Below are 14,820 nucleotides of genomic sequence, written 5' to 3' on the forward strand. Positions count from 1 at the left end.
GGGTAGACAGCACCGAGGTTTGAGCGTGGTGTGAGCGCATGCGCACCAGACCTGCCTCTTCCCCCCCCCGCCGCCCCGCCCCCTGCGCTGCTGCGGCTGTGGGTTCAGAGCAACGAGAGCTCCCACTCACTGAATGAAGGCCACCGACCGGGCGCTCTCTAGGTGCTTTCTGTGGATAAACTCAATCCTCTCAGCAACCCTGTGGGATTGGTACTGTCCTTATCCCCATTTTCAGAGGAAGAAAAGGTACGGACTGATGGACTAACCTGAGGCCACAGAGCCGATGAGTGGCAGAGCCAGCCCTTGGAGCCGGTGCAGTCCGCGCTCTGAACCACCATTGCTGCACTGCTCGCCTTTCCCAGGAGGGAGGGAGAGGATGGCTAAACAGGGGAACCGGGCCTGACGTAAGAGGGTCCGGGGAAAACCCAAGGGAGCAGCCCATCTTTCTCAGGAGTGGGTTTGGCTATGCTAAGCAAGGCTGGATCTTTGGGGAATGGCAACCGGTTCTCTTCATCAGGGTATAGAGTGAGATAGTTGAGTGAGGGTCTTGGGTGCCAGCTGCCTGCTCTGTAAACAGGACAGCTCCTCCTTCCTCCTTTCCCTCTCTGCTCCCAACTCCTCCTTTGTTTCCTGAGCTTTCTGGGGAAGGGGTGGGAGAGGGTATCTTGAGGGGCTAAGTCCCTGAAGAAGACTGCTAAGCCACAGTCTCATTCAAGGTGAAGCCTGTTGCAAGCCCCTGTCTAGACAACGACCCCTCCCTCTGACCCTAAGTACCTTTAAGTCATGATGCTGATGGCAAAGAGCAAAGGGAAGGCAAAGAGCAGAGGGGCTGCTCTGCTTGACTGGATTAAGGGGGGAAAAGGAAAGCGAGCTACCTAGGCAGCTCTCTTGGGGTCTTGGGAAGTCACCCCGATTCACCAGGGCCTCAGTCCCTCCTGGCTGTCCAAGTTACACTCAGCTGCCGTGAGGCCGCCATTGCTGACTGTGACCATGTATGCTAAAGCTTTCTCTGTGACTGGAGATCCCGTTTCCTTTGTGTGCTTTGGGAACTTAATATCACAGTTGTTTAGCAACTCAAAGTCCCCCTTCTACATCCTTGCTCCATGTAGCCATGACCTCCCCTTGGTCTCCAGGACAGTAATGCCTCCAATGGTGGTTACCCCTTACAGAATTTTGGGTTGACCGCCCAGAGCACCATCCAGAAATGACTGACCTTTGGACATCCTTGAGCCCATGGGGCAGGGCCACGGGCCGTCAGTGTTGGGTGTGAGTGTTGATGACAGCATCTGGAAGGGTCCATTGGAGGGTCCTCCAGGTACTGGTGCTGGTGCAGACCGCACCTGACGATCGTCAGGCACCTACCTCACATTAGACACTGTGCTGGGGGTAAAACATAGTTTTCAATCACAACAGTATCTGAAGATAGGTGCTGTCATTATTCTGCTTTTATAGGCGAGGATAAAGATTCAGAGAAGTAAAGCAACTTGCCCAAGGACCCACAAATAATGAGTGGGGGAAACCGGAGCCGGACACCACACCTGTCTGCTCTCAGACCCGTGTTTCTTGCCCTCCCATCTCTGGTGCAGGCCCCTTGCATTCCATGGCCTGTGTCGTCCAGACCTGCTCTAGGCATGCACACGTGTCCGCCTCAGACTGTGACCCAATTGCTCTGGGATCCCACGAGCTTCAGTTGCTTGAGCAAGACCCTTTGCTTGGAAGGCAGAACCAGCCAGGACTTAGGGGCCTGCTAGGGGCCCAAGCTGGGGGAGCTGTTTCCATAGGTTTGTCCATTCTTGCTGGACAAACACCATGGAAAGGCAGCTGGGGACTCACAGACCAGTCAGGTTCCTCTTCTGCTCGGAGGGACTTTGCCGCCCCACTGCTCTCTGCACTGATGCCACCCACCCCTACAGCCTAGCCTCCCTCTGCCTTCCCTGCAGGGCGCACAGCTCCAGCAGGACCGAGGCAGCATGGCCACTGCTTTCCACCTTTTCCCATCCTCTCTGTTTGCCTGTGCATGTCTTGAAACATCCCTTATGTTTGTGTGGCCTCTGAAATGTTTTTGCAGTCCACTTTCACATTTGGTGTCTCAGGTGACCCCCACAAGAACCGTATGAGGAGCAAGAAGCAAGATTTATTATCCACATCAATGGAGAGTAAACTGAAGCCAGAGAGGATATTTCTCATAGATGATGGCGCAGCCGGGGTTCCAGCCCCGTGTTGGGATTTCTCACCCATGGGCCATGCCGCTAATTGGAGCCCTGTTTTCAATTTGTCGTCTGCAAAGTCCTAGAGGCCCCTGGAGGCACCTCAGTACCTGCCATGGGCCACGTAGGGGTACAGAGGAAATAGAGCTCTGCCCTGTTCATCAAGCAGAGAAGTTCCAATTTTAATAACTTTATATATACTGGGCTTCTGGAGATATTTAATTTGAACTGAGTTTCCATTAGAAAAAAAGTTTACAAAGTATTTGAAAACCACTGCACTAGATCATGTTGCTTTTAGCATTCTTAGCATTTTTGCACCTGCTCACTAGCTGGTTTGACCCTCATATCTCCATCCTGAGAAGATAAGGAACTGAGGTCCAGAGAGACTTTCCCCGCAGTGTGTTAGTGGCAGAAACAGAGCTTGAACTGAGGTTCAAGAGCTCCTAACTGCTCTTTCCCTCTTCACTGTACCCGAGTCTCCAGGGCGAGGCTGCCTCCGAGTTCCCGCTCAGCCTGTAATTCTCGCTTTCTTCCTGACCCCTCCCCCCCCCTCCAGCCCATCATCTTCGTCTCAGACAGAGCAAACAGCAACAAGGAACTGAGTGTGGACCAGGAATCGGAAGAGGGCAAAGACAAAACGAGCCCTGATAAGCAAGAGAAACCCCCACAGGTTTCTGAGCATGTGGCACAAATTGGGGCGGCCAGCGCGCCAGGGCCTGCTATGCTCCTAGGGTGCTCAGGCTGGAGGGGCCGCAGGGGTGGGGTGTCTCGTAAACATCTAGAGGTTTGGATTTACCCACCGACCTTTCTTTCATCAAGTTCTGCTGAAATTTGGGATGCTGCTCCGGCCTTTGGGGTTGGCGGCCCCACCAGGGCAGTCCCGGGCCTGGGAAGCACAGGCTGAGCCTCCCTGCTGAACAGGAGGGGAGGGGCCCGCAGAGCCTGATCCGGAGCGACTCCTGTTTCCTGGTGGCCTCTTAACAATGGGGGAAAAAAGAACAGGAGCGAGAAAAGGGGCTAACATCAGAAATGGAGTCCTCCAGATCTCTGGGGAGGGTGTTAGACTGCAGTGGGGAGAGATGGTCACATAACAATTAGTAGAAGTGGGGCTAAAGGACAAAAGTCCATGGACAAGCCCAGGGCCACCGTCTCTACCCTGGAGTGCCCATGCAATTGAGTGGGGAGAGGGGTCCTCTGAGGACTTGGCCTTGATGGCACAGGCAGCTGGGGGTGTCAGAATAGCCTGGTCTCCTTTGTCCTGAGGGGGGCGTTTGGTTGGGATAGTCAGGCTCACAGCGGGGAGGGGGCTCTAGCTGGTGAGGATGAGGGAAGGGACCACGGGGGTTGCCTACATGTGTGCTGTGTGCGTGGCCAATGCATCTCTGTCTGGAGCATCCGGGCTGGGGAGGTATGTGAGAGGCTGCGGGCGCCAGGGTCATTCCCACTCCAGCGCACCAGCTTTGACCGGGAAGGAAGAGTACTTGACCGTCCCCAGCGCCTGCCCCCACGGAGGGCTGGTGTGAGGCGCTCTGGCTCCTTCGGCCTAGAAGAAGCATTCCTCACTGTCTGCCAGCTCCCTGATCCCTGTGAACCAGTTTTCCTTCTGCTCCCACAGCCACGGCCTGGCAACACCGACCAGGACAGTGAGGAACAGCAACACTTCCAGAACATTTTCAGGCAAATAGCGGGTGATGTGAGTACTTCCAGCCCCGACTCCCAGACACCCTCCCCTTGTGAACCGCTTGGGCAACCAGTTATTGCACTCTTGTTCAGCAGAGGCCATTGTGGCGTTTGGTGGAAACGGGGGACGTATGTGTGTGGCACAGACACCCACGAGGCCGGCTCTTGAGTTTGACGAACACCGCTCTGGGTGGCGCAGAGGCCTCCTTGCTCCAAGCCGCCCACTGCAGTCTGGCGGCCGAGGGCGCAATGTCTGTCTTCTGCAGAAAAGCCCCAGTGCCCCTCTGACAGAATAGCACTGGCAGGGACTTGACAGACACGGACAGTTGGGAGTCACTTTGCAAAGCCTCTACTCCACTAGCTGCTGTGCCCTTGAACCTTGACTCTACTCCCTTCTTCCTCAGGACATGGAGATCTGTGCTGATGAGCTCAAGAACATCCTTAACACGGTTGTGAACAAACGTGAGTGGCTCCCACCGTGTGCGGTGTGTGCCAGTCACCTCAGTGCAGTTCCTCACTCCACTCTGCCTCCCAGACAAGGACCTGAAGACGCAAGGCTTCACGCTGGAGTCCTGCCGCAGCATGATCGCCCTCATGGACGTATCCTTCCTGCCACCCTTCCCAACCCTCTGTCGGGGGCCAGGGCCACAGTGAGGGGTGCCCAGTCAGGCGCAGGAGCCCAAATTCATGTTCAAGGAAAGATCTAAGGAGGCCCCAAGTCAGAACCTCCTGGCTGCTGGTCTGAAAGTGGTGACAGGAGGAGGTACAAGTTGGGAAGGCCACTGGGTTGTCACCAGCCCCTGATCTTTCCTGCCCAAGCAGAAGTGGTCCCTGGGACACCATCTCCAAGTCGTAGACTCTAACTCTGCTTGGGAAGGCACGGAGGGGAGGGTTATAAATACCAGGACAGGGCATTAGGTACAGGACAGTGCGTAGGGTGTCCTGGGTAGAGCCTTCCTGTGGGGCTGCCTTCCCAGCAGAGAGGCCCCTAGAAACCACGCCCCCCCGCCCCCGCCCCCCCCCCCCCCGGCCCCAGGGGGATTGTGCCTTGTGCGCCCTGTGGCCCTGACCTCCCCCCAGACAGACGGCTCTGGGAGACTGAACCTGCAGGAGTTCCATCACCTCTGGAAGAAGATTAAAGCCTGGCAGGTGGGGAGAGAGCAACAAGTGTGGGTGCGAAGGAAGTTGATTCAGGGGTTCAGTGTGTAACTGCTGTCCTCAAATGTTCTCTTGCCAGAAAATTTTCAAACACTATGACACAGACCAATCTGGCACCATCAACAGCTACGAAATGCGGAATGCAGTCAATGATGCAGGTGAGGCAGAAGGGGTGTGGCCAGGAGCTGGCAGGAGCCCCAAGGGGAGAGGATGAGGCCAGGCCCCCCCCCCCCCCCCGAAAGGGCTTCTCTTTGCCTTTCCCAAGAGGCTGGGAAATAGCAGGCAGGCCTCAGGACTGCAGCTCCACTTCCTCCTCTCAAGTGGTCCCTCCACAGGGTTCCACCTCAACAGCCAGCTCTACGACATCATCACCATGCGGTATGCAGATAAGTACATGAACATCGACTTTGACAGTTTCATCTGCTGCTTCGTCAGGATGGAGGGCATGTTCAGTAAGCGGGCGGCTCCCCTACCCCTCTCCCACAGTGAGAGCTGTGGCAGTGGGAATCTCAGCCCCATCATCCCCCAACCCACTCTCTCTGGGTGAACAAAGGTGGAGGCCCTCTTCAGACTCAGATGGGTGGGTAGAGGGAGAGCTATTGGTAATGCTCTGCCTGGCAGAACATGGTCCTCTTAAGAAATTTACAGCAGTGGAGGCAGGGCGAGCCTGTGGCCTCCAGTCTGTCTTCATCCCCCCACACAGGAGCTTTTAATGCATTTGACAAGGACGGAGATGGTATCATCAAACTCAACGTTCTAGAGGTAAAGCCTGCAAGCAGCAGCACACTCCCCCTGGCCTTAACATTCAAGGAGTCAATGAGGCAGACTAGACCCTCTGTGCACTCTTCACCTCCAAATGTGACTGAGGGATGGGATCAGACAGGAACAGGAAAGGGAGCACAATGAGGGATGTACACTCCCAGGGGTCCTCAGTTCCTAAAGGGACTTGACGTGGGAAACCGTGTACCTTCCCGAGCACATGGGGCCTGTGCCTCCCTTACCCTGTCAGATCCCGAGGGCTGGTCTCTCCTTTCTTATCTGCAGCCTGATCTTGGTATTTCCTTTCAGTGGTTGCAGCTCACCATGTACGCCTGAACCAGGTGGGCCTCGGCCAGGCCTGGGCAAGTCCACTCAGGATTTTAACTTCACCCAACGTAGCTACAGCCACTCACCTCAAAGGTCAAGGTAGCTGCACCCTCAACAGGCCTTCAGATGCCTCATCGGTCTTGTTCCTCCTCTACTTCACTCCCCACTCGGCCTCAGGGCATCTGTCCATCTGTCATGCCCACACTGCCCCTTTCGTGAAGGGCCTTTGTCCCTTTGCATGTGCAGGAAAGTGTCTGTTTGCCTCAGCTAGTTGTAGAGAGAGATTTGCTTAGAATCTGAGAAGCCTCAGGTCTGAAGCAAATGCCCGCCTTGGTATGCCCTAGGCTGTTCACAAAAGCGTTTGCCAATGGCACTCAGTACTTCCTCTGCTAGAGCCCTCTCCCCAATCTCCGTGTCCCACCCATGGGACAGTCACCAAAGTAGCACTTGGGTTTGACTTTCAGTATGGGCCCTCTCTGGGGAAAACTAGCTCAGTAAAAGAGAGCTGGGTACTTTTGGCTAACCTGTAAGTTTCGCTGCATTCAGGAAAATACTGATGTAAATAAAGGCATGTGTATGGCTGGCTATCGTGTTTTGTTCTCTCACATTTGCTTATTGGCCACAGCAGGGCTCAGTAGTGTCCAATCGCACACTCCCCTGTCCCGTAGAGAGAGCCCTAGTTTCAAAATACAACGAGGGAAAACACACACATACACAAATAAACCCCAAGTCCCGCTCTCCTCGTGCCAAGTGCTGTTTCTCGAGCACGTAAATCACTCAGACACTGTCCAGGACACATGAGGAAGGGAGGGGAACAGCTGTTGGTATATGGAACAGGAATATATGGGCCACCTGTAACTGGAGGGGCACTTTCCTAAGTGTAATGGGGCAAAAATGTAGTTTTTGATCCTAGCTCCTCCGTTAACTGATCTCTGCACATGACCTTGAACAAATCCTCAAATGTAGCTGCTTGCCAGTCTCATCTCGCCTGCAGTGTGCGGCTTATCTACAAACCACTTGTGTTTTTCACTCATTTTCTTTAGTCTTTGTACCAACAAGGAAAAGAAAAGGTGGGCTAGGAATGTGCAGATAAGCTAACAAAAGCAAACAATTAGTAAAAGTACTTTATTTTCCTCTTGAATTTACTTTATACCTTGCTTTACAAAGTTACGAAGTTCACAGGTTTATACCAAAATGTAAGAAGGATAGATAAGCTGTTTGCTTATAAACATTTTTGCAGTCAAATGTCATCGCAATTCATTCTTCTAACCCACATTCCATAGAAACAGCTCTACCAGGAGTGCTGAGCAGCTCCCGGGCTCGCATCCCTCCTAAGCAGGAGAAAGACCTTTAGTAGCCTTTCCTCCTTGACTCTCCTCCTCCCCCAATCCAACTGGGCTACTGCCTTGAATTTATAGCAAATCTGGGGAATTTTAGGGGCCAAGTGACCCAGCAGGGCCACGCATGGGGAGTTAGAGTGAGGTGAGAGGTTACTGTCTGATAAGCAGTAGTTTGGAGTCACCCCTGGAATTCACGCCTCCTTGCATCTGAAGCCTAGGGCAGCCCACAACGCCCCCACCACAGCTTCTGTTGCTGGCCACCAGGCAGCCTCTCTGTGGTCCCGAGGGCCCCAAGGATCTGGGGCAGGGGCAGAACCACTGTTTCATCCGTGTGGCAGGAACAGCCTTCCTGGCAGTTCTAAAAGCTCTCCTTTGGGTGACAGAAACAAAATCTATAAGACAGCACATGTTAACTGTAGCTATTTGAACAAACCAGAGGGAACGTGCAATTCAAATCCCACTTCACAATATACTCTGACCTCCCCTCCAATGCAGTCTCTCCCATGAAACATACCCCACCCCTGCACTGAGCGTTGTACACCTGCTCCCAGCAAACCATCCACATACTCGTCACTGAAGTTTTCCACTGTATGATCCACCCCCCCAAAACAATCAATCAAACAAACAAACAAATAGAAACCTTTGTGAGGCAAATAATTACTTAAACAGCAATGATATTGCCTGTTACTTATAAGCAGGTCAAACACTCAACTGCTGGCTCTCCTGAGACAGAAAAAAATCCTCCCAACAAAAGCAGGAGTGGAGTGGCGGTGACATTCTCTTCAATTCAAGTAACACGAGGTCAAAATAATTCTTTGTTCTTAAGAGTTTTGTTTGCATCATGTTTAATTGCTGTATAACTGAGTTATAGGATTATGCTAAAATATATTTTGAACCTGATTAAAACTTCAGGATAAAACTTGAAGTGACTGTTATCATATCAGAACACTTGACCATTAAGACACTACCATCAGCACACAACAGGCTTCGCACTATTGTTTCCTTGGCTTCAAGCCAGTCGAAGTAGGCACACGCAATTATCAGTAACATTCTAAACAATGGCCGCCAACTCCTTATAATAAATGAGTCAGGTTTTGTCAGGTCGCGGAAGTTTCCTGTCTTCTTAAAGTACTAGATGTGGAGATAAGCAAATCCCTGAGCCACAGCTCTTCTCTGAGGGGGGACAGAGGGCTAGAACCAGTCAAGACACTGTAGAAGATAAAAACAGCCAAAATTCTGCATAACTTTCAAGACACTTAATAGTAGTAACACACAACCATACGTAAGCAGCCAAGGTGCTCATGATGCATTTATTGCTGAACAGAAGGCTGGAGCGTTGCATTTAGGGTAACACACTAACCTGATGCTAAACACACTACACATCCTTGAAACAAACACATTATTGCCACTGCTTCACAGACAGGTTTTGTGAAATGAGGAAAAGCATTACAGTATAGGTGCCCCTGCGTGCACACACACAAGGAACATTCACACACGAAGGCAGGCAGACTGTGCACAATTCCACCAAAGTGAAATCCAAACCAGTCCCTACTGATTTGACCTGCAGAGGTTCCCCACAATTGCCCCACAGAGCCTCTGCCATTCTCTGCGTTTCAGGCATGTCCTCAGGCAGGTCAGGACACTGCAACACAGTGCATGAGGCTTTCCTAGCACATTGCCTGGCCAGCTGGTAAATGCTGCTTTACTGCAACTCAGAGAAAAATGCCGGGTTTAGCAATGAATCTGAATATATTTTCCTGGGGAACCGCTATTCCCAAACCACAGAACAGCCCAGCTCCTCTGGCCGCCAGTCCAGGAAATGGGGGCGAGAGGAGGGAGAGGCTTCTTGATCTCAGAGAACCAGCACAGTCTTTATGCAACAGGGTCCTCTCTGTTCTCTCTGGTGTCCTGTAAATCTCAGTAAGATAGTGCAGTCAACAGAAGTTTTCCCACTCACAAAGACACAAGTAAATAGCTGGGGAGCCATTCACTAGCTAGTAGTAGCTCCTCTATTAGTTCTCGATGTTTTGGATCCAGTAAGAACCACTAAGGCTTTCTCCCTGGAGAAAAGAACACATACTTTGCCTTGTACACAACTTTAGAGGGTTCCCATACCCTCTGGAAACCTACCCCTGAATTCCCAGTGAAGCTCCCCTGCCCTACAGCCAGAGTTAAGAAGACATGTGAGTGGACATGTGTTCACTAACGGGCGTAGAGAGAAACCTGGATGCCCTACCATCCTAGGAAACAGTAGGTGCCACGTCCCAGAGCTTGGCTGTGTGGCCCTGGGCTCTCCTCCCTGCTCCTTATCTCTGAGGAATCTTTCAGAGTCCTGTGAATCCAGAAACCAAAGAATAGAAAGCAATACTTCTATCGCTTCTCTGAAGAGTCCAGAAAAAATCTAAAAACAAAGCCATCTCACTAAGGCTTTGTTAACGTGGCTGCTCTCAGTGGCAGGCAGAGTCTCTACCGTCACCAGATTCCACTCTTCCCTCCCAGCTGGTGGAGGGGTGAAGGCAGGACAAAGGTTTTAGAATCAGAAGCAGTCTCTCAGAAGCCTGCTTGAGGCCCTAAAAACTGAATTCAGGTGCTTTACCCTAACTCTCCCATCTCAGGTGCTGCAGGTGAGTGGAAAACATCCTGAAAGCCCAGGGAAGTACCTGCTGGCTGCCATCTGGAGAATGAGAGAGACAGGGGCGGGCAGTGGAGCAAACTAAAAGGTTTCAAACCCGCGGCAGCCTGGGAGAGCCTGAAACCAGAAAGGGAGATAAAGGCTACACTTCCAGTTCTGTCCCCACAGCAAGGAGCACCCAGGTCAGGCCTGACTGCCGCACTGCAAGGCGGACACTGGGTCTGTGTGCCACCCAGAGCCAAGCACCCAGCCAAACTCGCACAGGAGGTTCACCAGGTAGAGCCGTCTGTATGGAGCTGCCCGAGTCCCTACAACAGAGTCGGCTGAGCGGTCACGCCAGCTGCTAGAACATCTCCTGGGTCTCCCTTTAGCATTTAAAGCCAGCTCTGTCCACCTACAAGGCAGGAGGATATCAAAACACACTAAACATAATTATTAAGAAGGAAACCATTTGCTTCCAATTTAGATACCCAATTATTACAACTGGAAAAATTTAAACTAATTCTAAAAAATCTAGCATCTGAACAAACTGGTACTTATGTAAAAGCCTGACTACAGGTTTAAACCATCATAAGGACATGAACTAAAAATCACAAACTGAAATCAACAGAAATATGATTAGGGTCAAATTAAGTAACCAATTAAGATGCGCATCTTTAATAAACATCTGGAGAACACTAGTAGCATAAATTACTACATGTCATGCTGTTCCAGAGGACTATGGTTCCTTAAAATCTGTTTACATTTGACGAACCTCCAGTAAGAACTTGAAGTGTAACCTATCGTCCCACAGAGCTGCCCAGACTTATGCTCCAGGTAAGCCTGGCCGGGAATCACTTCCTGCGCCCCGCTTCCCTGGGGAAGGGAAGAGAGCGGCCCGTGTGAGGGGCTGATGTGAAACTGGTTCAACTAATGACTTCCCAACATGGGAGGCAAAAAACTTCACGAATCGACTTTGCTGTCATCCTCGGCATGTCGTTCAATGTGTCCTGCAGCATCCTAGGAACCAAAGGAAAAGGGCCCATGAGAGAGAAGTTGGTAGAAGGACAAGAGAGAAAATCCAAGACAAGGAGAGCTTCATGGGTACATTCTACAATCTGTACCTAAAGGCAGTTAGGACCTGGCATTCTTCATTTGAAACCTCATAAAGCTACCCCCCAAATCTCTGAAAAATAACAAAAAGAAAAATCCCTAGACTCTCCCTATCTATTGCAATTCTGAACATTCTAAGTAGGCAAAAAAGGTTTCCACACCCTGCTCCCACAGGACAAATGACTTCAGGTCAACCTCGAGTCCCACTGATGTACCTGTTTGGATCCTTTCCTAGCAGTGAAAAAAGCATCACAGTTCTTCCAGCGACATTTCAGAGTCTGAAAGTTTGGGTTTGTGTGGTCAGTCAGCAGGTGTTGTTTTAAATGATCTACCACACCGAATATCAGAGAGCAACCGTGCCACTGGAGAGAAACAGAACGAAAGGTTAAAAAGGGCACCAGAAACCTGCAATTAGAACATTCCTGCAATTAGAACTGCTTGTATACTGTAAATTTGGAGGAAACAAAGAGTCCTTTTTTATTTAATTTGTTCTTGCTAGCAAAACAAAGCCAGAGGCAACCAAATTAATTACCAATATGATGAGGAACCTTGAAAAGACTAGGAAGTCTTTTGACACTTTGGTATTATAAGAAGGCAAAGCACTAAGGTAACCAGCCATTAGATCTTTAGACAAAAGAAAAAATAAAATACTTATAGACAAGTTACCATAGAATTCAGTTTAAATTGTACTTATTCCTTATCTTGCCATCATAAAATGAGTTTTCCCTGGCTGGTGTGGCTCAGTGGATTGAGTGCCTGCCTACGAACCAAAGGGTCGCTGATCTGATTCCTAGTCAGGGCCCGTGTCTGGGCTGCGGGCCAGGTCCCTAGTAGGAGGCACTCAAGAAGCAGCCACACATTGATGTTTCTCTCCCTCCTTTCCTCTCTCTCTAAAAATAAATAAATCTTTAAAAAATGAAATGAGTTTCTTTGTCCATTTATTTTAAAAGACAACAAGCATTCCTATAATATTTAAAGAACTATTTTTAACAATTCTAAGAACTACTGACTTGTAAACTTAGAAATAAAAGTGCTTGGTCCTGGTCAGGTGGTTCCGTCGGTTGAAGGATCATACTATACACACCCAAAAGGTTGTGGGTTCGATCCCCAGTCTGGCACGTTGGAGAGGCAACCAGTCAATGTTTCTCTCTTACACTGATAAGTCTCTCTCTCTCCCTCCTTCCTTTTCCCTCTCTCCAAAATCAATAAACATATCTTTGGGTGAGGATTAAAAACAATAGAAGTGCCTGATTTAAAAAAACTTGTGTAAATATCTGTTGTAGAAAACTGTGTTCGCCATGAAACCTGACTTTACACATATCTATCATTTGAATCACAGTCTTGTGATCATGTACTTTATTTTTTTAAACTATAGTTTTACTTCTAAATGTGACTTGATTTTGCTTGTTAGTGAGAAAGCATAAAGACTCTTTGTCTCGGTCTTTTCCCGACAGGCTTGCTTGTAATAAACCTTATGATTCTAGTTCTAACATACTCATTTCTTAGATGTAATGCAAGTCTGAGCGTTTCCTCTGTCAGAACTATCCCATCTCTCCAGTGTTATAACCAGACGGCCCCATTTCTCTAGATAAAGTCATGCTTCCTTTGTATGCCCTGCATCCTGTTATAAAAGAATTTGCTTTCCTTCAATGAGGACACTAAAAATCAAAGAATAACATATAAAAACCTGAAAGGTAATTCAACTGTGAACAGGCCTAACATCAAATTTTAAAATGGAAAATTCATTCCATCAACTGAAAAGAGGCCTGGGGAAAACAATCAGGGTTACAAATGCTTCTTTGGTCACTAATATCAGAGCTGACAAAACAAATTAAAGCTTATAAGGAATAAGTGAAAGGTTTAAGGGTTAATCACCAGCATTCAACTGAAAACAAAAACTGAAATTCAGCCTTGAAATCTGAGGTTTTAAACTTCAAGAATACAAATTTTTATTTGTCCATCCCTCCTAAACCAATGAGGACACAAACCAAACTATGAATGTGTGTGACCCTTAAGGAGTGGGTACAGAATGGGCAGGTCATAAAAAAAAAACACTTCTACTTTATACCTCATATCTAATCCCAAAATAGACTCTTCATTAAAGAAACACAGAGAAGCCCTGACTGAGGTGGCTCTGGATGTGAAGCAAAGGGTTGCTAGTTCCATTCCCAGTCAGGGCACATGCCTGGGTTGTGGGCCAGGTCCCCACAACCTTTTAGTAGGGGGTACACAAGAGACAACCACACACTGATGTTTCTCCCTCTCCCTCCCTTCCCCTCTCTAAAAATAAATAAACAAGATATTTTTTAAAAAGGAATTTTTAAAAAGGAATTTTTTAAAAAGGAATTTAAACAAGTATTTTATGTGCAGTTTAAAAAAATAAGCTTTCCTGTTCTACAGTGGAAGGCATAAAGTGGATGCTCAAATAGAACAGTGTCACACCGATGACAATGAGGGTCTATAAATCAGCCTAGAGTTGAGCAACTCCCGAGTTCCACTCCTTACCCAACAGCGGTAATTCTGCATCAGATTTAGCCTTACAGCCTGAATACTGCCGTCGTAACAGCCCGTGTAGATCTGGAGAAAGAGGTTTATCACATCAGACCAAAACACACTCACCAAAAAACTACAAAACATCCTCAAAATAAGATTCAAAAGCAATCTCTGGCAACTCAGAAAAACATAAAACTAAACCCAAACCAGCCCTGCAGTACTACAATGGGCAAGTATCCGGGGGTGTCCAACCTGCGGCCCACAAGCTGCATGCAGCCCAGGATGGCTATGAATGTGACCAACACAAAATCATAAATTTACGTAAAACATGATGAGATTTTTCTGTTTTTGTTGGTGTTTGTGTATTTAATGTGTGACCCAGAGACGCTGGAGCTTGGACACCCCTGTGAGACCTGCTCTAGACACTCTGAGGCTGTGCTGCTCCTCAGGGAGCCGCCTGTGGGAGCCCAGAGGACAGGACGGCAGGGCTCCGAGGCGCCCACCTGCACTTCAAGTGCTGTGGCTCTGGCTTGTACTCGGCATTACATGTTAGGCACATGGATTTCATTGGAACACGGGGTTCTATTGCTTAGAGTCTGAAAAACATCCCTTCTGGTTCAACCTCATAATTTAAAAATAAAACAAATCAAGGATTAGTTGGTTCAAGTGAGTTAGCGTCTACTTTTAGGTCTGCTACAACTATGCCATACTGGCCACACCTCCTAACTCTATGTCAACGTTCTGTTCAGATCATAATGTCTCCGGAGAAAGCACCACTCACTTTTTTTTTTTAAAACATCTTAAATTCATCTTCTACTTAATGGCAGTACTAAATTTTCATTATAATTATTTTAGCTATTAGTAGAAAAATATTCAATAATATCAGTGGGTTATATTGTGATAATATTATGCCAAGACAGAATGGCAATCGAAACAAGGCAGATGTTAATTTTGGAAGTAACAAGCAGTAACATTATTACTATCAGTTTGCAGAATCTGTAGTAAATACATTCAGAGGCAAATATGTGACCTGGAGAACTACACTCACCATACTTTTATGGATGGTCATACACACGATCATGTCTTTGTGTCCTCCGTAAACTTGCAGTCGATCATGGGACTTAGGTGGAAG

At 48.8% G+C, this 14,820-nt stretch overlaps 2 protein-coding genes across 9 annotated transcripts in view; one reads left to right on the top strand and one right to left on the bottom strand.

Annotated features, from left to right (window-relative positions):
- CAPN3 (calpain 3) overlaps positions 1-6,716 on the top strand; it is a 45,689-nt gene extending 38,973 nt beyond the window's left edge. For 4 of the 6 annotated variants that reach the window (XM_037161747.2, XM_037161748.2, XM_037161749.2 and 1 more), the window contains 8 exons: positions 3,823-3,900; positions 4,292-4,349; positions 4,423-4,487; positions 4,968-5,036; positions 5,125-5,203; positions 5,381-5,497; positions 5,749-5,807; positions 6,114-6,716. In XM_037161747.2, the coding sequence (XP_037017642.2) occupies positions 3,823-3,900; positions 4,292-4,349; positions 4,423-4,487; positions 4,968-5,036; positions 5,125-5,203; positions 5,381-5,497; positions 5,749-5,807; positions 6,114-6,140 (552 nt within the window). In that variant the 3' untranslated portion in view covers positions 6,141-6,716. Of the gene's footprint in view, positions 1-2,763; positions 2,878-3,822; positions 3,901-4,291; positions 4,350-4,422; positions 4,488-4,967; positions 5,037-5,124; positions 5,204-5,380; positions 5,498-5,748; positions 5,808-6,113 lie in introns of all 6 variants that reach the window. The other 2 variants (XM_037161746.2, XM_037161750.2) reach the window with 1 other exon arrangement.
- A 525-nt stretch (positions 6,717-7,241) lies between these two features.
- The window catches only part of ZNF106 (zinc finger protein 106), a 62,922-nt gene continuing 55,343 nt past the window's right edge, over positions 7,242-14,820 (bottom strand). For all 3 annotated transcript variants that reach the window (XM_037161832.2, XM_037161831.2, XM_037161830.2), the window contains 4 exons: positions 14,737-14,808; positions 13,701-13,772; positions 11,411-11,557; positions 7,242-11,102 (listed from right to left, as the gene is read on the bottom strand). In XM_037161832.2, the coding sequence (XP_037017727.2) occupies positions 11,046-11,102; positions 11,411-11,557; positions 13,701-13,772; positions 14,737-14,808 (348 nt within the window). In that variant the 3' untranslated portion in view covers positions 7,242-11,045. The remainder of the gene's footprint in view (positions 11,103-11,410; positions 11,558-13,700; positions 13,773-14,736; positions 14,809-14,820) is intronic.

The sequence above is a fragment of the Artibeus jamaicensis genome, unplaced genomic scaffold (assembly GCF_021234435.1).
Source record: "Artibeus jamaicensis isolate MK-2021 breed Jamaican fruit bat unplaced genomic scaffold, CSHL_Jam_final contig_1132, whole genome shotgun sequence".
Classification (NCBI taxonomy): domain Eukaryota; kingdom Metazoa; phylum Chordata; class Mammalia; order Chiroptera; family Phyllostomidae; genus Artibeus; species Artibeus jamaicensis.